The 22,651-nt window shown below is 39.4% G+C and overlaps 1 protein-coding gene across 1 annotated transcript in view; it reads left to right on the top strand.

Annotated features, from left to right (window-relative positions):
- LOC126416260 (acetylcholine receptor subunit alpha-like 2) overlaps window positions 1-22,651 on the top strand; it is a 175,101-nt gene that overhangs the window by 103,911 nt on the left and 48,539 nt on the right. The window contains exon 4 of the mRNA XM_050083890.1: window positions 9,451-9,560. Within this exon, the coding sequence (XP_049939847.1) occupies window positions 9,451-9,560 (110 nt within the window). The remainder of the gene's footprint in view (window positions 1-9,450; window positions 9,561-22,651) is intronic.

The following is a 22,651-nucleotide window of genomic DNA, read 5'->3' as shown; positions in this document are numbered from 1 at the left end:
TTGGATACGTAAAAAATATACTCACCAGGCAGCAGGAGAACACACACAAAAAGAGTGATGTGACTGGTAAGCTTTCGGAGCCAGTAGCTCCTTCTTCAGGCAGAAGGGTTGAAGGGGAAGGAAAAGGACTTGACAGGTCTAGAAAAAGGGGTACATTTTGGGAAAGTCACCCAGAACTGCAAGTCATGGGAGACTTACTGTACGGGATGAGAAGGAAAGACATTCTCAGAAGGAAAGACTGATTCTTGTCCTGTGCGGTAAGTCTTCACTGACCTGCAGTTTGGGTGACTTTCCCAAAATCTACCCCTTTTCCTAGACCTCTCAAGTCCTTTTCCTTCACCCTTCTTCCTTCCCCTTCAACCCTTCTGCCTAAGAAGGAGCCCCTGGCTCCAAAAACGTGCCAGTTACAACAGTCTTTTATGTGCGTGTTATGCCGCTGCTTGCTGAGTAGATTTTTTATCTATTCAATTAAATAACTTTGTCAATAATTGATTGTTTTCACTGTTATAAATAGAATAATTTGTACAGAATATATCCTGTTGTGCTGTGTGGTGTTGTATTGTACACAAAATCAACATACAGAAGCTACCTGTCCCAGTCTGTTTGCAATCTATTTACGTAATGCTGAAGCATTTCTGTTGACATGGATTTAACCTTTCTCATGCTCTGTTTATTTGAGGATGATAGCTGGTACACTGTATTTCCTCAATATGCAACAATTTGCACACTCTTTTCATGATTTCACTTATACAATTGCTTCCTATCTCACTCAGAATTACTGATGGTATTCTGTACCTACCAAATCAATACGACACTTCTCGAATATGAGTTTGGGAATCTCAATGATCTCTAGAGGCATCTTTGTGTGTATCCTAGTGAGTTTGTTCTTTTGGCAGCTTTCACATTTCTGGATACAATCTTCTATATCCTTTTAATACTGCTCCATAGTCAGTACTTTTTTGTTCATTCATTAATTCTTCCTATACCTTGGTGTCCTCCTATTGGAGAATCATGATTGTGTTGTAGCATTTCAGCTTTTTTTCCCCCCACTTATTTCTTCCACTGTCTTGGCTTAGCCGCTTTGTGGTCTGTGTCCTTGGAGGATGTATCTTCCGTCTGCTCTTCTATGTCAACCATCTTGCTGTCTTCACCTGCCTGTGAGTCCCTCACTTATGCTTTGGCTTCCTCTTCTGCCACCTCACGACCTAGGCTACTGCTACTTTCCAGTCAAGTGCCAGCCACACTGACCTCTCTCACTCATGAGACTTCATCAGCAACTTGATTTTGTTTGCTGCTTTTATGTGTTATCTGGTAATCATATCACTCCAGCTTTAATCTAAACATCATTAATCTGGATGATGGGTCTGATATGCCACCTACCCATGTGAGGGGTTTATGGTCAGTACATATCAGAAACTTTCTGTCAAATACATATGGCCTAAAGTATCTGGCTAACATATCCCTCTCAGTAGTACTGTACCCCTTTCTGCTTTATTCAGTGCCCTCAAGACATACGCAACAAGTAGGTCACTTCTGATCTTTCCCTGACTTAAGATGACCGCAGCAGAAATCTGGCTAACATCTCTTGGTGGTTTTGAAGTCCTTTTTCAGTGTCTGGGTACTGCAGTATCAGTGGACTGATCAGATTCTCTTTCAAATGCTGAAAAGCATTTTCTTGTTCTACAACAAAGGTGTAAGGGAACTTATTTCTTTAATAATTCAAGCAACGCTTTACAATTGTACTGAAGTTACTTATAAAATGCCTATAATATATGACAATACATAGATAACTCTACAGTTGCTTTCTTGCTTTAGGCTGTTGATACTCTTTTATCACTTTGACCTTCTGCGGTGTCTGGCCTCAATCCCTTGACTGACAGGATATGACTCAATTGGCTCACTTCTTTTTGAAAAAATTCAGATTTTTCCACTTGTAGCTTTAGAATGTGGAGTCTAAGCCTATCAAACAATTCTACAGGGTGTACATAAAGTCCAGCAACACTTTCAATTATTTATTGCACAAGAACCAAACATTGTACATATATCATGGATATGTCATTTTGAAGGGAAACCCTGAAAGCTTTTTTTTCATGTATACTCCCACATTGTAGTTTGGTAATTTGCTGATAGTCTGCACTAGTCGCAAACATGGTGAGTTCAGGTGCAGAGTAAGCTTTCTGTGTGTTGGAGTTCAGCAAAAACAAGTGTGCTACAGCTGCTCAATGGACTTGTCGAATCTGGGGTACAAAGCATCCACATGAATGCATTGAATTTGAGCAGGATTCCCCAAAGCTAAACGTTTTTTGTGCTTTGTCATGTTGAAAACTGTATGGGCCATTCTTCTTTGCCAAGAGCACTGTCACTGGATATTCCTACTGGGACATGTTGCAGCAATGGCTGATGCCTCAAATGCAATTGGACTCTCTGTTCATCTTTCAGCAGGATGGGGCTCCACCCCATTTTCATCATGAAGTTCGTGGGTACCTGAATATGGAGCTGCCGCATCGAAGGATCGGCCGTGCTACAGAAGGGGACAGCTGTTTCATGAAGTGGCCTCCCCAAGCACCAGATCTCACTCCATGTGACTTTTTTCTGTGGGAACACATTAAAGATCTGGTGGATGTACTGCCTCTACCATGTGACATAGCAGACCTCTGGGAGAGAATACGGGAAGTGACTGCCACACTCGACGATGCCATGCTGGGACGCGTATGGCAAGAATTTGATTACCATATTGACGTCTGCCGGGTCACTCATGGTTCGCATATCGATGTTTGGAAAAAAAACTTCAGAGTTTCTCTTAAAAATGCAATATGTATGACATGTGTACATTGTTTAGTTCTTGTGCATTAAATAATTGAAAGTTTTCCTGGACTTTATGTACACCCTGTATTAGCTTCATATTATGTTCCTTTAAGGAAGGGCCAAAAATCACCATGTCATCCTAGGAGATAAATAATTTGTCACTTTGTACCCCTGTCAAAATATAATTCATCAATTTCTCAAATGTACTTGGAGCTCTTTTAAGGCCCAAGGACATTTGTTTGTATTTATAATGCTCGTATGCCATAATGGAAGCTGTCTTTTACCAACCCTCTTCATCTAACAAGACCTACTAATAGCCTTTTGCTAAGTCAAAGATCAAAAAGTATTTTGCCTTTCCTAGACCACCAAGAATTTCACCTATCCTCGGCAATGGATAAACTGAATTTAGGGAGATTTCATTCAGTTGCATGTAGTCAGCGACTACATCCCATTTTGACTTTCCATTGGCATTCATCATTTTTGGAAGCATTATCAACAGAATCTTTCAACCACTTATGCTTGGTACTATGATGTCATGTTCTAACATTTTTTAAATCTCTTGCTGCAGCATCTCTTTTTGTGCTTGCAGTATCCTGTAGGGTCATGAACAAATCACTCTACCTTCAACCTCCAGTAGTAGTTTGATTTTGCACCTGATGCTATCTGTATATAACTTGTCTCCTGGCAGATGAAAAACATTGCTATACATGTTGCATAGCTCAATAACTTTTTCTTCCACATCCATACGACTCACACAGATATTCTCTTTTAACATACTTATTTGAGCTTCCAACTGTGGTTTATCTTTATTAAAGTGACTTACTCTGAACAAGTCCCACTCTGGTACTGTTTCCACTATCAGCAGTGGGAATTCTAATGACACACTCTCACCTGTAGTGTTCAGCACACTCATTACGCATTCTCCTGAGTCCACTTTTCCCAATGCCTCAGGTAAATAAATGACCTTGGTGATCTCCTATTTTGAAATGATAGTCTCTCTTATTCTGTTTGCCTCAGTTTTTAACGTGAATACCTGTTCCTCTCAAGAGCCTATTTTTAGCTTTCTTTCAAATAGCTTGTGTACCTTTAATTTCTTTCTGGCAATCCCAGTTTCCTTTTCCTGCTACAGGTTGACAGTTTGGCTCCTGTCACTACTGATCTTCACCATTGTACATACCTTTGCTCCACAACTAATCCTGTTACAAAAGAGCCTTCTCTTTTCTATGCATGCACTGTGCAGAGCTCACTATCTTGCTCCAATTTTATTAATCTATGTGCCTATCTCTCTGCATCTCATCCTGTTTTGAAAGAGTCTTATCTTTCTCTTATGAGCACTGTGTGGAGCTCTCACTCTTTCTCCATCTTTGTTTTGATCCCTTCCCAATGGATGCACAGGCCCTGGTGGTATAATTAATTATGAAACCATTTTCCTTAAATAAGTCTCTACCCAACAGCCAATCAAATGGAAGATCTACATCTTTCCTGATTATGTGGAGGCAATGCCTCACTTACATTCTGCTTCTCATCTGCAATCTGAAAGTCTTTGCAACCATATTAACAATTTCCTGAATCCTAATTCCTTCAATGGTTTATACCTCCCAACATCCTTTAAGCTGCTTCTTCAACCCAGGCTTATTTGCACCGCCCCCCGTCCCCCTCTCCTATCCATGAGAAATCTCATGCCATTCTCCATGCCTTCCTGGCACTCTAGTTCTCTGAAATTTCATTTCTGACTGTTAATATCCTTCCAGGCAAGGTATAAGGCAACTGCTTTCTTACACCCTTACTCGGTTTCTCTGCCTTTCATTTTTCCTCTGAGCTTGCCATTCACACTCTGTACAGTCTCTTGTGTAGTGACCAGTTTGTCTGCATGTAAAACATGTTAAAGACTTAAACCGGGGGCATGGGTCACTGTGCCTGGGTAAGTTATGCTGTGAACGTCTTACTGCACATATTCCTTCTGTTTCCCTGCAATTTCCAAGGAACTTGGTGAGACCAATGTTGTCCATCTTCACTGGCACTTTTGTATTCTCTCCTCCATTTCCTGGTACAACCTGCCCTACCATTCTTACTCTTTTATCAGCATGAAGGTCTCTTGCAATGTGCACTGATTTACCACATGCAAAATATTACATTACTTTCTTTTTGTTTCTTGATGCCACACTGTCACTTCGGGTGCTTATTTTGTTTCTGGCTAAGACTATAGTGCCCTTTCTTCCATCACAGTGACTTCTATAGCCTCTGCTAACGCTTTTTGTTCACCGTGTGCTTGCACTATGGTCTTAATCCTATTGTTGAAAACCCCTTGGATGAACGACACTCTGCTTAACTTCCAGATGAGTGTCAGCCTACCTTCTAACTCTGACTTTCACATGATATCTCTAAAGCTTCTGTAAAGAAGTGCTACATTGCATCCAACTGCAAGCCTCACTATGCTTTGCTTTCCCATGTTCTTGGGAACTCTTGCATGCCTAGTAATCAAGTGTTCTTTTGCTGGCATAGTTTTCTACAACAATGGCGTGTACATCTCACGAAGAGCAACTTGAATCTCTTACTAGCATGTTCCATGTGCTGAGCCAACTATTTTAGCAGAATGTCATGCTGCTCTGGATTTATAAGTTCAAATGCAATATTTTAGTTGTCAAGGGACTCATTCAGAGTATTCTTAGTGTCATCAAATGATTTCAGTATTAATTTGAGTGCTTCCGACAAACTAACAAACTGCCTACTGGGTGTCTCTTGTGCTCCAGTGCCATTGCATGAAACACTATCCCCATCTTGTGGTGTGGCAGCTAAGGTGTTCCACTCATCACCTGAAATCTTACTGCTACTGCTGTTGCTGCCTTGTGTCATCATTTACAGAGCTTCCCTGTGTCCTCGTGCTGCTGCTGGTTGCTGCCTCTGCACATCATCTGTGTTCTTGCACTGCCATCCACCACTGCTGCTGCTCCACCCCCAGCCAGCTTTTGAGATGATTGCCTTGACCCTCAGGCACTGCCCATCTCCACCTGCTCACTCTGGCCTCATCTTCTATTCTCTCCAGGTGCTGCCCTACCATCCATCTATCTTGCTCTCTAGGCTCTCTTGCCCTCCTGGCTCTGCCATTGACCTGCATATTTGTTGATGCAAAGATTCTCTAAACCATGCCATCTTTTTGTTTGATGCTGGGTTGAATAGATTTGATGTTTCAAAGAAGGGTGACCTATCTCAATAATTTGTAGCATATAGTTATTGTTTCTTCAAACAGCAGACAACCCTTGCTAATCTGTGACCAATGCCACACACCTGGTACCATAAAATAAAGCATATGTCACATCCAGCAAGCAGCCTAGGCATCTTCACCAAAATAAATGAAGCAAATTCCCAGAACCAAGAACAACTGCCAACTTGAGTAACTTAGAAATACATATACTCGGTGTAGCAAAGCAGCTTAAATCACTTAAGGCAAGGTCTCAGGTCCTGATTTTAGACCAGTCAGGTTCCTCTCGGAGTATGTTCATGCAATAAACCATATTTAGCAATCATATACAACCAATTGCTCATCGAAAGGTCCATACCTAAAGACTGGAAGGTTGCACAAGCTACACCCATATCCATGAAAGGAAATAGGAGTAATCCGCTGAATTATAGACCTGTATCTCTAACATTGATATGCAATAGGGTTTTGAAACATATGCTGTATTAACACTATGAGTTCTCTTAAAGAAAGCAATCTATTGATAAACACCCAAAACAGATTCAGAAAATATTATTCTTGTGAAACATTGCTAGTTCTTTATTCTCACAAAGTAATGAGTGCTATTGACAGGGGATGTCAAGTTGATTTCATATTTTTGGATTTCCAGAAGGCTTTTGACTCCATAGCTCACAAGCAACTTCTAACCAAATTGTGTGCCCATGGTGTACTGTCTCAGTTGTGTGACTGGATTTGTGATTTCTAGTCAGAATGGTCAAAGTTCATAGTAATTGGCAGAACTCACTGAGTAAAAGAGAAGTAATATCTAGCATTCCCCAAGGAAGTGTTCCTAATCTACATAAACAATTTAAGAGACAATCTCAGCAGCACTCTTATATTGTTTTTAGATGATGCCTTCATGTACCATCATATAAATTATCAGATGATCAATATAAATTCCAAAACAAGCTAGACAAGACATCTGCATGGTGTGAAAAGTGGCAATTGACTCTAACTAATTAAAAGTGTGAAGTCATCCATAAGAGTACCAAAAGGAATCTGCTAAATTTTGATTACACAATAAATCACACAAATCTAAAGACTATAAATTTAACTAGGGACTACAATTACAAATAATGGAATTTGAAATAATCACATAGATAGTGTTGTTGGTAAAGCAAGCCAAAGACTGTGATTTATTGGCTGAATACTGAGAAAATGCAACAGATCTACGAAAGAGACTGCCTATACTATGCTTGTATGTCCTCTTCTCGAGTATTGCTGTGCAGTGTGGTACCCACATAAGACAGGATCAATGGAGGACATCAAAAAACTTCACTGAATGGCAGCTTGTTTCATACTGTCACAAAACAGGGGAGAGATCATCGCGAATATGATATGTGAGTTGGGGTGGTAGTCATTTAAAGAAAGGTGTTTTTCGTTGTGGCCAAATCTCATGAAATTTCAATCATTAACTTTCACCTCAGAGTGTGAAAATATTTTGTTGGTGTCCACGTACATAGGGAGGAATGATCATCATAAAAAGGCAAAAGCAATTAGAGCTCACACAGAAAGATTTAAGTGCTTGTTTTCCCCATACACTGTCCGAGAGTGGAACAGCAGAGAAATGTCTTGAAGATAGTTTAATGAACCCTCTGCCATGCACTTGACAGTGAATTGCAGAATCATCATGTAGATGTAGATATAATGAGGGAGGTCTGATCAGTTAGCTATTTATGATGTTGGCTAACCAGATGTTTTCAGGTATTTTGGTACTTGGTTGGTAACAACAACAACAATCTTTACTGCTTGTCTGAACAAACCGAATGAATGTGAGTATACTACTTCTATCTGTGCTAACTGTGGAATTCACCTGAATTCTAACTGCTTAACTGACTCATGGGCAGTGTACTTTGCCTTATATTTTCTCATGGGGGCCACACCTTTCTGCCCAGCCACTGCCAGTGGCATCAGCTCAAATGAGCTTACTTATGATCATATGTTGTCAGGGCCCACACAACCAGTGCCCTGCCATGCCCTGTGGTATCCTCATTTGAGTCCACGTGAGTTCCACATTGACAACCAACAGTGCCCCAGGCAACACATTTCCTGTGGTATCTTCTTCATATTCTCAAGCAAGATTGTTTGTCCTGTCTTCTGCTCATTTACCTTTTAGGCATTTCATTGTTCATCTCCAGAACACCCCTATCAATCCCTTTGGTATGTCTGTAGCAATTATTGCCCTTTCTGAAGGTGCTGTTTGTTCCCTGGATTTTTAATTAATACACTGGATCTTCTTATTTAGGTAGCGTGAAGAACAGTTACCAGCAAGCTCTTTGATACTACAATTTTTTATTGTGTTGTTATATTGCAGGTTATGTTCCAGTGGAAAACTCCTCTAACATAGTATTGTGACAGTATATTTCTTAGCTTTCCTGCAAAGATGTTTGTATGCCACAACTTTACAGACCTAGTTGTAGTTTCTACACAGGTTGATCAGTTGCTCACCATTCCTGTTGGTTCTCTTATGAGCTGGGTACTTTCTGACACTACTTTTGAACCTTGCCTCCATCCCACCTGGGCAATGAGGTCCACACTTGTGGATAATTTTATGATGTTTAGTAAATGTATCCAGTTTTTCTTTTCATTCATTCCAGAGATTTCCTAGTTTTCCAAAATCCTTGCCATTTATGTAATAGGTGGGGGCATGGAAGTTAACAATTTTATAAGCTTTGCATAATGTCATCAAAGGTGCCCATACCTATGGGCAAAGCATATTCTTGTGTATGTTAATGGCAGCTCACAGTGCAGTGTAGTTTTCAGTTTTACTGTACTTTTGAACTGCATACTTAAACAATTGGTCTTTTTACAAATATTTGATAGTTACTGTGGAATTCTTATTTCCACAGCCTTGGAATACTAAATTGCAATATACCACTGTTCTGTCTCCTAATGGTACTTTTTACAGTCTCATGGTCAGAGTGAGAATGCTTTTAATTCTGTGATATATTATTAGCAGTCATTAAATGTTTACCCCTTTTGTTTAGCGGCTGCGTTATTTTAAAAAGCACAATGTCTACTGTTCAAAGTTTTATCACATTTATTCCTAGAAAATATTTTTTTGCAGGCTGTGTGGTAATTCCAGTTAATTTTATCTTCATGCTGATGTATGAAATTGTGCACATAAAATTCTCAGATTCTTAAAACACTAGCTGTGTAATCCAAAATTTAATGCCAGCAACAGAAAATTTTTTGAGCTTAATATATATGCATTCAAAGAAAGAATAATTAAGTGTAAAGGTTCTATGAATATTAATGCAGGCATATTCTTCATACTTTCAATAACTGCATACTAATGACCATGAAAACAACTGTTGGTGCATTCTTGTCAACTTGTGACTAAACATTAATTTTTCAGCAATAATATAACACTATTCTTAAGTTATTATACAGTAATACAACTGTTGCAGATATGGACAGATGAGAAACTGAAGTGGAATAAAACAGAATGGGGTGGACTCCATGAGCTACATTTAGCTGATCATGAAATTTGGCAGCCAGATATTATCCTTTACAACAGGTAAATAGAAATGATAATGAAATAAGAAAAGAACAGTTCCCATAGCTTTCCAATAAAAAGTTCATGGAAGAAGAAATTTTGTAATTTCTGCCATATCATAGTTCTCATAACAGCATTAAGCACTCATTTATTTTGAAACTATCTGATTTCTTCTAGTTTGCAAACATATAAGAAATTATGTGAAATTTTCCTTTAATTTGTTCATTTTTAAGCATTTTCATGCAACTGACATTATTATACACTGAAGTGCCAAAGAAACTGGTATAGGCATGCATATTCAAATACAGAGATATGTAAAGAGGTAGATTATGGCACTGCAGTTGTCAATGCCTATATAATGCAGCAAGTGTCTGGTGCAGTTGTTAGATTGGGTACTGCTGCTACAATGGCAGGCTATCAATATTTAAGTTAGTTTGAATGTGGTGTTATAGTTGGCACACGAGCGATGGGACACAGCGTCTCTGAGGTAGTGTGATGTGGGGGATTTTCCCATTCATGAGTGTGCTGTGAATATCAGGAATTCGGTAAAACATGAAATCTCCAACATTGCTGCAGCTGGGAAAAGATCCTGCAAGAACATGACCAATGACAACTGAGGAGAATTGTTCCACATGCCAGACGTGCAACCCTTCCGCAAATTGCTGCAGATTTCATTGCTGGACTTTCAACAAGTTTCAGTGTGCTAACCACTCAATGAAACATCATCAATATGGGCTTTTGGAGCCAAAGGCCCACTCTTGTATCCTTGGTGACTGCACAACACAAAGATTTACGCCTTGCCTGGGCCCATCAACACTAAAATTAGACTGTTGATGATTGGAAACATGTTGCCTGGTCAGACGAGTATTGTTTCAAATTGTATCAAGCAGATGGATGTGTACTGGTGTGGAGACAACCTTATGAATCCATGGACCCATCATGTCAGCAGAGAACTGTTCAACCTGGTGGTGGCTCTCAAATGGTGTGGGGCATGTGCAGTTGGAGTGATATGGGACCCCTGATACACCTAGATATGACCCTGATGGATGACACGTATGTATGCATCCTGTCTGATCACCTGTATCCATTCATCTCCGTTGTGGATTCCGACAGACTTGGGAAACTCCAGCAGGGCAATACAACAGAGTGGCTCCAGGAACACTGTTCTGAGTTTAAACACTTCCGTCAGCCACCATTCTCCCCAGATAAGAACATTATTAAGCATATCTGGGCTGCGTTGCAGTATGCTGTTCAGAAGAGATCTCCAGCCCCTTATACTCTTACGGATTTATGGATAGCCCTGCAGGATTCATGGTGCCAACTCCCTCCAGGACTACTTCAAACATTAGTCAAGTCCATGTCATGTCTTGTTGCGGCACTTCTGCATGCTCGTAGGAGCCCTTCACAATATTAGGCAAGTGTACCAGTTTCTTTGGCTCTTCATTGTATATGCATCTGTGTACAAGGCACTGTTCCAACTAGGGACACAAGGAAACACAATGCCATAAAAGAAATACAAATTTATCAGGTCACAGAGTGACAACAACAAGAGTACAATGCCAACAGAGTCACAGAGAGACAATAACAAGAATACAGAGCAGATAGTGACACATCTCTGAACTATTAACAACTGAGAGGCCGGATACTCCTGTACAGCCTTACAAATATGTTGTCTCCATCTGGTATCACTAGCTTTGTGCTGCATTTGCATGGGAATCCAGATGACAGTGGTAACTGATGGTGTGGCCCCTGGTCAGCATGCACTATGCTTGCCATAGTGGCCTGACTTGTGTCCAAGGTAGGTGTAGTAGTAGGTGGCAGGTTACTACACTCCTCTTTCCTTGTGGGGAAAGGGCCATGTGTCACTGTTCACAATACTGTTACTGCAGAGACATACGTTGTGTCTTTGGAGGTGTCAGGGGTGGCAGCCAAATGTGTGAGAAGTTCCCGATCCTCCTGGGCATCACATATTAGATGAAAGTGATTGGGACAAGAGCATTCCTGTGGGCTCCTGGGTGACTGGTGGACAGGACCGATGACAGGGGGAAGAAACCATCTGGACTTCAGAGTCCATGATGAGGGGCATCACCCAAGGGTGACAATTGCTGAATGAAGAGAAGGGGCTCTGATGAAGGGGAACTGGCTTCCATTCCTGCTGATGGCAGCAACTGCTCCGAGCAGTGGGTGGAGCACTAGTCACGGGAAGCAAACCCACTGGTGGTGTTGATGGAGCATCGATTACCAGGGAAGGTGGGCATAATGAGGTCTACCCAACCCCAAGAGCAGCAAGGGCCAATGAAGAACAAAGCATTGGGCCCATCACCCAAGGAGGGGGCCCTGCATCCATACAACTGGTTCTAGTGGCATGCCTTGAGTTAATCTGCAGTGCAAAGCATGAAGGCAAGATGAGCACACTGGCTTTGGATGGCAGCTGGAATTGAGTGAGGATGTTGTCCAAAATCCATGACCCAGACAGCCGTGCTGGACAGAAATGTTGACAAAATTGGTACCACTGGGGACGTCCTTTTGGGGCAGCAGGAGGTTGAGCAGTATCCGTGGCTGATGGCTGTGCAGGAGCTTGGTGAGACTCGTGGTCCCTACGAATGCCATTATTTATGATCCAAAAAAAGTGAGAGCATCCTGAGCTGAGAAAATCTTCAGCTTATTTGTGCATCGGTGTCTTAAATATTTGGACAAAGCGTTCTGGCTCACCATTTGACTGTGGATGAAGGAAGGCACCAAGATGTGGTGAATGCCATTGTATGTACAAAAGTTCTTGAAAGACTATACCATGAACTGATGACTACTGTCCAAAATCAGGGTGCAAGGCAAGCCTTCTAAAGAGAAAATCTTTGACAGGGCCTTGACAGCTGTTGGAGATGGACAATGAATGACTTAAGGAAAATGAAGAAAAGTATCAGTTGCTAATAACCAGAAGGTGTCTAAAAAGGGACCAGAGAAATCGCGTGGACTCTTTCCCAATGCTATGTAGGGGCCTGGGAATGGCAAAAAAACATTGTGTGGTGCTGCCTGGTGACCTGAACACTTGCGGCAACCCATGACAGAGTGTTCCACTTCCCAATCAGTGCCCAGCCAAAACACATGACAGCATGCCAGGAGTTTTGTGTGAGAGGCCCCCAGTGACTGATACGATTAGCAGATGACTTCCCACTGCAGTCACTGGAACCATGATGCTGGGAGTGAACCCTTCCAGTGACAAGAGAATAATGCTATCCAAGAGGGAGAGATGATGGTGCAATACGTAATAATTCTGAAGCAAGTTCGATACCCCACCCAGCAGACAGTCGGCCCACCCATGTTGTATCATGTGTGTGACCTGATGGAGAGCCAGATCCTCTGCCACAGCAGGAGCAACATGGGAACTGATTGTGGGAAAGCTATCCGTGCTGGCTCCATCTGGTGTCATTGACTTCATGCTGTATGAATGTGGCAGTCCAGGTGGCAGTGGTTGGTGACAGTGCTGCTCTTGGGAGTTGCCTTGGGTATCTGTGGATGCCCCATTTGAATGTCAGTGCATACTATGCTTGTCACAAGCACTATGCTTGTCATAGTGGCCTGACTTGCATCAGCAGTAGGTGTAGTAGCCAGCAGGTTACTGCAGACACCTGCACATGATAAGACAGCCATGTTTACAACATATATTGATGTTAAATAGTTATTGGCAACATTTGGAATAAACGTTAAGTATAAATGCATAATGCAGATGGTAAAGTACATTGCTAGAAAATACACAATATGCATATCCAAAAACAAACAGTACAATGCAAGACAAGACTATATGTTATTTACGGTTGTGTCTGTCTGTGACTCTTGTGGTGCACAGCAATCTATCCTGTGCATATTAGTTAGAATTTTACCTACAGCTTCTTATAGAGGATGCCACTTTTGTCACATGATCTAGACAGCTGGTGTAAGAGAAAGCACTACCTTTCTCAAATTTAGCATCCTCAGTTTTATTTTCTCCTATCTGTTTATTTTTTCATATCCTTTTACAAACTTCTTAAATGATGGTCATAAAATTACATAGATGATAATGTCTCCAAGCTACTTTGTTTTTCTTTACTATAAATTTATCTCTTTATGTTAAACTTACTTACAATACCTTCTATACTGGATTTGATTTGAACTTTCCATGGAAGGGCCTGCTTGCATCCATTACATTTTCATATACTTGTCTCATCACCACAATGTGATGAATTAAAAACAAGATGATAAAAGATAAAACTACATTTAATTATCGTAACAAAAAATAATGAAATGACAGCACCATTGCTATGGTAAGATCAACCATAATTAATTTTATCTTGCAGGTCAATACGGAAAATTAAGCACCAAGCTCCAGTACACTGTGGCATTTACAGTACAACTACATGTATTCTTTAACAATGAAAATAATCAGTTTTAGACAACATAATGTAGGCTAATTGGATAGATAAAAAAAAATCTACTCACCAAGTGATAGCAGGAGAACACACACATAAAAAGAGGTTTGACTTATGCAGCCTTTTGGAGCCAGTGACTCCTTCTTCTGGCAGAAGGGTTGAAGGAGACGGAATAGGAGTGAAGGGAAAGGACTGGAGACGTTTAGGAAAGGAGTAGAGTTAAGGAAAGTCACACAGAATTCTGAGCCAGGGGAGACTTAGTGAATGGGATGAGATGGAAAGACTTTTCTGAACTCTACCCCTTTTCCTAAACCTGTCCAGTCCTTTTCCTTCATCCCTCTTTCTTCCCCTGCAACTCTTCGGACAGGAAAAGGAGACACTGACACTGAAAGCTTACATAAGTAAAACCTTTTTTATGTGTGTTTTCTCCTATCATTGTTTGGTGAGTAGATTTTTAATATGTAATCTGTGTATCACCGTGAGACAGAATAGTTGTCCAGCACTTACCCTGTGGAGTCGAAACTATTAGTACTGTCAATATACACATACAAAAGTACACCGAATTATCCTGACTTTCAGAACTAGGTTGGTCATGCATAATTGCATAGTACATATTGATACAGGGAAAGACACTTGTCAACTATACATATGGTACAGGGATAAAATTTAGTTGTATTATTCATAGTTGCTAATCACACAAACTCTTAATATTAATAAGGACAGAAGCTGTTTGTTTACCACTGAATTAATATCAAAGACTACTTACTTTCCAGTAACACGTGTGTTTAACTTACTGATGAAGAGCTATAAAAGGTGTAATAGCCATAAGAAAATTTTGCATCAATTTTAAAGTGAAAAATAACACAAAATCTGTGATTTTTGGCAACATAAAGTGAAATCAATGGTTCTCCCACAATGTCATGAAATTTAGCACTTTTCCACATTCCTGTGTAAAAATATTGTAAATATGGGGGCAACAATTTACTAATATTGATAACTGATAGTTGCTGAATGCTGAAATTGGGTTTTGAGTTTTTTCTCCACTCTGAGTGTCTGTTGTTGTTGAGTTGGTGTTGGTGGCAGTGGTCTTCAGTATGAAGGCTGGTTTGATGAAAGTCTTTGAGCAACCCTATCCTGCACCAGCCTCATCATCTCCAAATAACTACTGAAACCTACATTCATTTTCATTTGAATCTGCTTGCTTTAATCATCCATTTGTATCTCTCTCTACAATTTTCACTCTCTCCCCCTCACTTTGCTATCCCTCCTCCCCTTCCCCTCCCCCCTCCCCTCCACACATACATGCTTTCATCCATTACCGAACAGATGATTCTTTCATGCCTCAGGGTGTGTCCTATCAATCAATCAATCAATCCCACCTTTTAGTCAAGTTGTGCCACATTTTTTCTACAATTTGATCCTGCACCTTCTAATTAGTTACTCAATCTAGCCACCTAATCTTCAGCAATCTTCTGTAGCACAACATTTCAAAAGCCTCTATTCACTTCTTGCCTGAACTGCATATCATCCACATTTTACTTGTGTACAATACCACATTCCAGACAAATACCTTCAGAAAAGATCTCCTGACACTTAAATTTACCTTAGATGTTAACAATGTCCACTTTCTAAAACTGCATTTCGTGCTATAGACAGTCTACATGTTACATTTTCTTTAATACGATCATTGTCAGTTTTTTTCTGCCAAGATAGCAAACTTTTAGTGTCTAACAACAATAGAAAATCATGGCAGAAGCAGTATATAAAATAAGCGAAAGGCAACCACTCACCTATAGCAGATTGATGTGTGGAGCACAGAAGCACACAACAAAAAACAATATTCACCCCTGTGAATGCTGTTTTCTGCTATGGGTTTCTGTGCTCCACATATTGATCCACTGTAGTTGAATGGTTGTCTTTCCTTGTTTTATGTAAACTTTTATTGTCTCATTTCCTAATCTAATTCCTTCTGTGTCACTTGATTTAATTCAACTACAGTGTGTTTTTCTTGTTTTACTTTTGTTGACATTCGTCTGATAACCTCTTATGGAGATGCCATTCATTCCCTTCAATCGCTCTTTCAAGACCTTTGTTGTCTCTGACAGTATTACAATTTCTTTGCCAAACATCAATTTTTTTTGTTTTATCTCCTTGAACTTTAATTCCCTCACAAATTTGCCCTTGGTTTCTTTTACTGCTGAGCCAATGTACAGATGTAACATCAATGGGGATGGCTACAACCCCATCTCGCCCTTTTCAACCACTGTCCCCTTTCATGTCCTTGAATCTTATAATTGCAGTCTGGTTTCTGCCTGCTACTTTCAGAATTTACAAGTGTGTGTTCCAGTCAACAGTGTGGAAAGCTTCTCTAAACCTACAGTAGCTATAGACATAGGTTTGACTTTCTTCAGTCTCTCTTCTAAGGTAAATTGTAGGGTCAGTGTTGCCTAGTGTGTTCCTTCCTTTCTCTGGAACTCAAACTTACCTTCTGAGAGGTCACCTTCTATCATTTCTTCAATTCTTCTGTAAATAATTTGTGTCACTATATAACAAGCATGACTTATGAATTTGATAGTTTGGTAATGTTGATGCCTGTCAGCACCTCTCGTCTTTGGAAATGGGTTTATTATATTCTTCCTGAAATGTGAGGGTATTTTGTCTGCCTCATATATCTTACATATCGTTTTGTCATGGCTGGCTCTCCCAAGGACCTCAGTAATTCTGAGAAAATGTCATCTACTCCAGAGGCATTGTTTCAACTTACGTCTTTCAGTGCTCTGTCAAATTCTTCTTGCAGTATCATATCTTCCACCTCATTTCATCTACTTCATTTTCTCTTTCTATAGTATTGCCTTCAAGTTTTTTCCCCTTATATAGCCATTCTAAATATTCCTTCCACTTTTCAGCTTGCCCTTCTTTGCATAGTACTGTTTTGCCATATGAGCTCCTGATATTCATACAACTTGTTCTCTTTGCTCCACAGTTTTCTTTAATGTTCCTATAGGCAGCATCTGTCTTTTCCCTAGTTATGCATGTTTCTACATCATTGCATTTCTCATTTTGCACTTCCTGTCAATCTCATTTTTAGATGTCTATATTCCTTTTTGCCTCTTGCTGCATTTTTATATTTTCTTCTTTGTCAGTTAGATTCAATATTTAATGTGTTATCCAAGTATTTCTTCTGAGTTTTGTCTTTTTGCCTATTTGATCCTCTACTGTCTTCAATATTTCATATTTCAAAGCTACCCATTCATCTTCTATTGCATTCATTTTCCTAGTTCCATTCAACCATTGTCTAATGCACCTTCTGAAACTCTCAGCTGCTTCTCATTCTTTCAATTTGTCCAGTTATCATCTCCTCAATTTCCTACCTTTTTGCAATGTCTTGATTTTTAATCTGCATTTCAATAGCAATAAATTACAATCAGAGTCCACATCTACCCCTAGAAACGTTTTGAAATTTAGAATCTGTTTGTCAAAACCTCTGTCTTCACATTATGCCATCAGTATGAAACGTTCAAAATAAGACATGACGTCTTTATTAGGTCAGCAGCTATAATCATGCATAGACACACAAAATTTTTATGTCTTGGTCAGTGTTTTTGTAATATGAAACCATCCATTGTCTGCAGATGTCTTCCATGTATACAACATGCAGACAATGATTTTTAAAGCCAAGTGTTCACAATGAGTAAATTATACTCAGTGCAGAATTCTACTAGGTGACTTCCTCATTCATCCCTCTCCCCCAGACCTTATTGTCCTACTATTTTTCCTTCTGTTGTCCCCCTATACATTTCCAGTCCCCATCACATTTAAATTTTCATATCCCATAGTGATCTGGATAACTTGTTTTAACTTGTCTTATATTGTTTCAATATTTTCATCATTTGTGGTGCTGATTGGCATATAAACATATACTATTGTGGTGGACATTGGTTTTGTGTTGATCTTGGCTACAATAATGCATTCACTATGCAGTTCATTGTAGCTCACTAGTGTTCCTGTTTTCTTATTCACATAAGACCTTCTCTTGCATTATCCTTGTTGGATTTTGTATTTATAAACCCGTACTCATCTGACCAGAAGTTGTGTTTTTCCTGCCATTGCACTTAATTAAATCCTCCTATATCTAACTTCAGTGTGTCCATTTCCCCTTTTAAATTCTTTAGCCTCCCTACCCAATTAAGAGTTCTAGTATTCCATTTCCATATTGTAGAATATCAGTCTTGGTTTCCCTAATGGCCACAACCTCCTGAGTAGTCCACGCATGGAGATCTGAACAGGGGACAATTATACCTCTGGAAGATTTTACACAGGAGGATGCCATCATCAGTAGCCATGCAGTAGAGTGACATGTCCTTACAAGAAATAATGGCTGCTTACTTTCTCGGAATGTGTTCTGAGAAAATGTCATCTACTCCAGAGGCATTGTTTCAACTTACGTCTTTCAGTGCTCTGTCAAATTCTTCTTGCAGTATCATATCTTCCACCTCATTTCATCTACTTCATTTTCTCTTTCTATAGTATTGCCTTCAAGTTTTTTCCCCTTATATAGCCATTCTAAATATTCCTTCCACTTTTCAGCTTGCCCTTCTTTGCATAGTACTGTTTTGCCATATGAGCTCCTGATATTCATACAACTTGTTCTCTTTGCTCCACAGTTTTCTTTAATGTTCCTATAGGCAGCATCTGTCTTTTCCCTAGTTATGCATGTTTCTACATCATTGCATTTCTCATTTTGCACTTCCTGTCAATCTCATTTTTAGATGTCTATATTCCTTTTTGCCTCTTGCTGCATTTTTATATTTTCTTCTTTGTCAGTTAGATTCAATATTTAATGTGTTATCCAAGTATTTCTTCTGAGTTTTGTCTTTTTGCCTATTTGATCCTCTACTGTCTTCAATATTTCATATTTCAAAGCTACCCATTCATCTTCTATTGCATTCATTTTCCTAGTTCCATTCAGCCATTGTCTAATGCACCTTCTGAAACTCTCAGCTGCTTCTCATTCTTTCAATTTGTCCAGTTATCATCTCCTCAATTTCCTACCTTTTTGCAATGTCTTGATTTTTAATCTGCATTTCAATAGCAATAAATTACAATCAGAGTCCACATCTACCCCTAGAAACGTTTTGAAATTTAGAATCTGTTTGTCAAAACCTCTGTCTTCACATTATGCCATCAGTATGAAACGTTCAAAATAAGACATGACGTCTTTATTAGGTCAGCAGCTATAATCATGCATAGACACACAAAATTTTTATGTCTTGGTCAGTGTTTTTGTAATATGAAACCATCCATTGTCTGCAGATGTCTTCCATGTATACAACATGCAGACAATGATTTTTAAAGCCAAGTGTTCACAATGAGTAAATTATACTCAGTGCAGAATTCTACTAGGTGACTTCCTCATTCATCCCTCTCCCCCAGACCTTATTGTCCTACTATTTTTCCTTCTGTTGTCCCCCTATACATTTCCAGTCCCCATCACATTTAAATTTTCATATCCCATAGTGATCTGGATAACTTGTTTTAACTTGTCTTATATTGTTTCAATATTTTCATCATTTGTGGTGCTGATTGGCATATAAACATATACTATTGTGGTGGACATTGGTTTTGTGTTGATCTTGGCTACAATAATGCATTCACTATGCAGTTCATTGTAGCTCACTAGTGTTCCTGTTTTCTTATTCACATAAGACCTTCTCTTGCATTATCCTTGTTGGATTTTGTATTTATAAACCCGTACTCATCTGACCAGAAGTTGTGTTTTTCCTGCCATTGCACTTAATTAAATCCTCCTATATCTAACTTCAGTGTGTCCATTTCCCCTTTTAAATTCTTTAGCCTCCCTACCCAATTAAGAGTTCTAGTATTCCATTTCCATATTGTAGAATATCAGTCTTGGTTTCCCTAATGGCCACAACCTCCTGAGTAGTCCACGCATGGAGATCTGAACAGGGGACAATTATACCTCTGGAAGATTTTACACAGGAGGATGCCATCATCAGTAGCCATGCAGTAGAGTGACATGTCCTTACGAGAAATAATGGCTGCTTACTTTCAGTTATTCAAGCACCATCTTAGCAAGATTATCACAGTGTTAAGTGACAAACTCATTTACCGAAAAATAATAATGCTCCCATACACTGTTGAAACTGTTTCAAAAGAAAGCACTGTGAAAACTTTAAAGTTCTCTTTTGCAACATTATGACACCAGTATGACACTGCTTCACTATACTGTGAAAACAGCAGTCCACAGTCTAAATTTGAACATGGAATACAAACTTCCTTTAGTGCAACACCAGGCATTTGACAAAGGCAAACTCCCTTTAGGGCAACACCAGACATTTGACAAAGTGTACATATCTTGTTAATGCTGCTCTATCCTGTGCAAGTCTCTTCATTTATCATAACTACTGAAACCTACATCTTGAACATACTTACTGTATTTATCCTGTGGTCTACAATTTTTCACCCCCCCCCCCCCCCCTCACACACACACACACACACACTCCCCTCTGGCATCTTATTGACAATTCCTGGATGACTCGGAATGTGTTCTATCAATTGATCCCTTATTTTAGTCACGATGGACATAAATTTCATTTCTATCCAGTTCATATTGGTTATCTAATTAATATCTAATTTAGAGTGCTTGATGCAGGGTACTTTTCATAGCACCACATATTACAGTTTCTTCCCATTCCAATCAGATATGGAGAGCAGAGACAATGGTTGAGACATGAAATTGACAGCAGTGAGATTTATGGGAAAAATTTAAGTTATATCAAAAGAATAGGCTAATGGCAAATGGAGGTGGTGTATTTGTCATAGTAGACAAGAAACTCAAATTGAAGCTACATGCAAGATAATTGGACAAATCTCAGTAGCAGGGGGGGGGGGGGGGCATAAAATGGTAACTGGATCCTTCTTTTTCCCACCAGACTCATCTTCTGATGTAACTGAAAACCTTAGAGAAAACTCGGTTCACTTGTACATAAGTTCCCCAACCATGTTGTAATCATTGGTGGAGACTTTAATCATACAACAATCAATTGGGACAATCACAGTTTCTGGTAAGTGTGATGAAACATCCTGTGAAATATTACTAAATGTCTTCTATGAAAACTACCTAGAACAGGTAATTCAGAATCCCACTCATGATTGAAATGTATTGGGTTTAATGGCAACAAATAGACCTGACCTCTTTGAGAATGTCCAAATCAAAACTGGTGTCAGTGCCTGTGATGTGGTTGGGGCAACAGTGATTACAGAAGTATAAAGGGCAACTGGGACATGTATAAAGATATATACATATATGCTCAGTAGAGTAGATAAAACAGTAGTAGTGTCATATCTGAACAAGAAACTTGAAACATTCAGCACAGGGCAGGAGAATGTAGACAAACTATGGCCCATATTTAAAACAGTAGTTCACCATGCTTTGGATAGATATGTACCTAGTAGAACAGTTCATAATGGGAAGGGCCACTCCATAATATACAGTCACTGTAAAGAAACTTCTAAAGAGATAGAAACTAATGCATAATAGGTATAAAACAAAGCATAGGACTACAGATAGAGATATGCTGAATTAAATGCGTTTGGCTGTGAGCAATGCGAGAAGCCTTCAATGACTACTATTTCAGAATGTTGTCAAATGATCTTTCACAAAACCCAAAGAAAATCTGCTCATATATAAAGGCTGTTAGTGGCACCAGAGTTAGTGTTCAGTCCCAAGCGAATGAGACAGGAAGTGAAACTGAGAGTATCAAAGCAAAAGCTGAAATGTTTAACTCCATTTACAGATGTTCCTTTACAAAGAAAACTCCAGGAGAAATGCCCCAATTTAATCCTCATGCCACTGATAAGGTGAGTGAAATAGATGTTAGTGTCAGTCGTGTTGAGGAACAGCTGAAAACAATTGAACTAGGTCCCATGGCCCAATAAAATCCCTATCAGGTTCTATACTGAATTTGCAATTGAGTTAACCCCTCTGTTGACTGAAATCTATCACAGATCTCTTGAACAAAAAAACTGTTCCCAGTAGTTGGAGAGAAGTGCACATCACACCCATAATGAAAGGGGTAGCAGAAGTGATCCAAGAAACTACAATCTAGTATCCTTGCCTTTTATGTGTTATAGAATCTTATAACATATTCTAAGCTAAAATATAATGAGGTATCTCAAATAGAATTACCTCCTCCATGCCAACCAGCATGGATTCTGAAAACATCAGTCATGTGAAATCCAATTCACTCATATCTCTCATGACACAATGAAAGCTTTGGATCAAGGCAGTCGGGTAGATCACTAATTCTTTATTTCTGAATGGCATTTAATTCACTACCACACCTATGTTTATTGTCAAAAGTATGGACATAAGGTGTATCAAGTGAAATTTGTGACTAGACCGAGAATTTTTTGGTAGGGAGGATGCAGCAGGTTATCTTGGATGGAGAGTCATCGTCACATGTAGAATAACTTCGGGTGCACTACAGGGAAATTTGTTGGGACCCTTGCTCTACATATTGTATATTAAATGACCTTGTGATCATATTAATAGTAAACTCTGACTTTTCGCAGATGATACAGCTATTTACAATTTAGTACAGTCTGAAAGAAGCTGCAAAATATTCAGTCAGATTTTGATAAGATACTAAAATGGTGCACAGATTCTTAACTTGCTTTAAATGTCCA

The sequence above is a fragment of the Schistocerca serialis genome, chromosome 8, assembly GCF_023864345.2.
Source record: "Schistocerca serialis cubense isolate TAMUIC-IGC-003099 chromosome 8, iqSchSeri2.2, whole genome shotgun sequence".
NCBI lineage: Eukaryota > Metazoa > Arthropoda > Insecta > Orthoptera > Acrididae > Schistocerca > Schistocerca serialis.
This window is presented reverse-complemented; position numbering and strand designations above follow the sequence as displayed.